Source organism: Papilio polytes, unplaced genomic scaffold (assembly GCF_000836215.1).
Source record: "Papilio polytes unplaced genomic scaffold, Ppol_1.0 DF823991.1, whole genome shotgun sequence".
NCBI classification, from domain to species: domain Eukaryota; kingdom Metazoa; phylum Arthropoda; class Insecta; order Lepidoptera; family Papilionidae; genus Papilio; species Papilio polytes.
Window position 1 is genome coordinate 2271091 of NW_013525213.1, and position 3063 is coordinate 2274153.

The window sequence follows — 3063 nt, forward strand, 5'->3', positions numbered from 1 at the left end:
TGGTCGTTATTAAGGATCTTAGGAGCCAGGTAATACTCTAACACCCCCTACCCCCAAATACCTACCCTAATTAGTATACCTTGAAAGTTATCATAGCAATATTGTCTTAAGATATTCAAATTGATTTGAAAGTTGAGGTTTACTGCGACTTCGTCGGCGCGGAATTGAAAAAATGTTTTACATTTGTGAGGTTTTATAAAAGTTTATTAAACCGTTTCGGATTAACGTATACAAAATAAATCTTAACTTTCTCATCTACACTATTATTTTAAAGAATTCCTCTTTATTTGTATTTTTGTATGTATTGAAATAACTCAAAAACTACTGGGTCGAATTTAAAAATTCTTTCTCCATTAAAAAGCTACGTTATCAGCGAGTATAGGCTTTTTTTTTTAATTCCACGCCTACGAAGTCGCAAGCAAGAGCTAGTTTATTATAGTATGAAAAGTGATATACAGTTTTGATGCTTGTTTATTTATGTTAAGTAAAATGTTTTTTTTCTTCAGGTGGTGCGAGAGGCGTGTATAACAATAGCGCACATGGCGAAAGTATTGAAAAACAAACTGGACCAATTCACTCTGTACATAATGCAAGAAGTTATCAATCTTATACAAAATGCAGCTAAGGTCAGTATATACAGTAAACTATATGGAAACTTATCGCTGTCTCTTTCTTAATCTTTGATAAAATAGAGAACGATATGTACAGTCGTGGAAATCAACGGTGTTTCGATAATAGAAAAATTGTTTTGTTTCTTACTAGATAAACTTCTTCTCTAGTTATAGTAATCTTCAAACGATTGTTTTTAAGTTAGAACGCTGCATTTTACCACATTCGACCATGTGATCGGTAATTCATACACGTAACCATTAGGGTATTGGCGCATTTTTTAACAAATATTAACAAAACTAAAACACAGGGTATAAGGGACAGTGTTGTTTTTTTTTTTTTTAATAAAAGGCGTTATACCAAAGTGTTTTTTGTGTATGGTGTATGTTGCGTGTTGTGTATGTTGCTTGTTGTGTATGGTACGTGTTGTGTATGTTGCGCGTTGTGTATGGTGCGTGTTGTGTATGATGCGTGTTGTGGATGTTGCGTATTGTGTATGGTGCGCGTTGTGTATGGTGTATGTTGTGTGTGGTGCGTGTTGTGTATGATGCGTGTCGTGTATGTTGCATGTTGTGTATGTTGCGTGTTGTTTATGTTGTGTGCTGTGTGCAGGTGATGTCGTCTGCGGGCACCATCTGCCTGCGCTACGTGGTGGTGCACGTGCACGCGCCGCGCCTGCTGCCGCCGCTCGCAGCCAACCTCACCACGCACAAGTCTAAGGAGATACGATCCACGCTCAGGTAATACATACATTTGTATGGAGGACAATGTAATTATGGCAATATATTATAAAAAAAATATATTCAATTTATACTAATGTAATAAAGCGTAAATACTTTTTATGTACTATGTCAGCAATCACACCATATTGTTGAATAATCCTTCTTTTAATAAAAAGCCCGAAACTTAGGATACGCTTCAAGCTACATGTTTTCACACTATTAAACTTAGGAGGACCAAAACAAATAATTTGGAAAAAACCATAGTGCGGAAAGGTACAAAAACTACAATATTGTTAATAGCAGCAAAGGAGCAAGGTTGCCATGGTTACCATAAACAATTTTTAGACGTCAAGGGCTCTTTCATTTAAGCTAAGGAATTTTGACATTTGCAATTGAAAGTTTTACAAATGTAAATTATAAATTTTTTTTTTAATTCCATGCGGGTAAAGCCGCACTGGAACTTCTATACTTCCAGAAAAACATATTCATGTATATAATAATAGTCTCAAAACCTACTTGGAAAGACAGTACTACTTACTACTACTACTACTCAATCAAAAACTTGAATTTTTGCTATTTTTATTTTCTTTTAATGTTTTGGCATTCAGTTTTTTTTATTGTTTCCAGTGAGCTGCTGGTAATACTCCTGGAGCACTGGTCCACCAGCTGCATAGAGAAGCAGCAGCAGGTGGTGCGGGACGCCGTGCGCCGCGCCTGCGCCGACGCAGACAGCACCGCGCGCAGCCACGGACGAAAGTATACTCTATTATTATATATAGCTTTTCATTTAATTGTGAGGTAGACGTATAAAAGAGATTGTGTGAAAGGTGACATTAAGAAGTGATGACTGACATAATAGTTATTGGGAGGACGGAATCCGATCCTATATGGGTAGGATAAGACAGGGGAGATGATAACAATTCTTTTTTTTCTGCAAATATGTGGGGAATTAAAAATAACAAAAGCATAGTCTGTGTTGCAAACTGTCCTCTGTCAAATTTCATCGAGATCCGTTCAGTGAACTATATTATAATGACGTTTATTGTAGAGAGTGACGTCAGTAAAGGGAGGTATTGGGGCGGGGACAAATAAGCCACGCCCATTTGAATTTGAAAGAAATTCATTTAGGATTTTATTATTGAATTCGTTTTTATATAAATTCGCTGAAATAGGAAACTTAGCGTTGCCCGATCATAAATCCACAGAGAAGGGAATACACAAAAGTGATATTTCCTCTTTCTTAGTGGCTCTACTACAAAATCTTCTATTTCTTAATATGTTTATCTTATAAAAAGAATGAGAATAGAGTAAAAATAAACCTCTGACAAGCATTCAAGGAATAACTTCCATTCAACTCGTGTCGGTCTCTGAGTGCGGTAACTCACTAAGTGTGTCCTCAGGGCGTACTGGGCGTACAAACGTCACTTCCCCGAGGACGCGGAGCAGCTGTTCACGAGACTGGACCCCGGGGCGCAGAAGCAGATTGAACGGGAAAGGGTCGGCAGTGTTGACAGTCTGCATCACATCGGCACAGGTTAGTATACGTGTGAATAGATATGTTATTGAACGAATGAATACTTTGTTAGTGTCGCTTACAATATGACAGATGTCAAAATTTGATAGGAATTTAGAGTTTAAGCATAGCCTAATTAAGATGCTGTTACATTAAATGACGTTTCATTATAGTCTTCATATATATAGATTAATTGAAAATTGTTGTTTTAAAAATAAC

The 3063-nt window shown here is 36.8% G+C and overlaps 1 protein-coding gene across 1 annotated transcript in view; it reads left to right on the plus strand.

Moving 5' to 3' along the window:
- The first annotated feature begins 6 nt into the window (after positions 1–6).
- The window catches only part of LOC106101363 (CLIP-associating protein-like), a 5050-nt gene continuing 1993 nt past the window's right edge, over positions 7–3063 (plus strand). The window contains exons 1-5 of the mRNA XM_013280554.1: positions 7–29; positions 507–626; positions 1222–1349; positions 1959–2087; positions 2732–2865. Coding sequence (XP_013136008.1) covers positions 540–626; positions 1222–1349; positions 1959–2087; positions 2732–2865 — 478 coding nt within the window. The 5' untranslated portion in view covers positions 7–29; positions 507–539. The remainder of the gene's footprint in view (positions 30–506; positions 627–1221; positions 1350–1958; positions 2088–2731; positions 2866–3063) is intronic.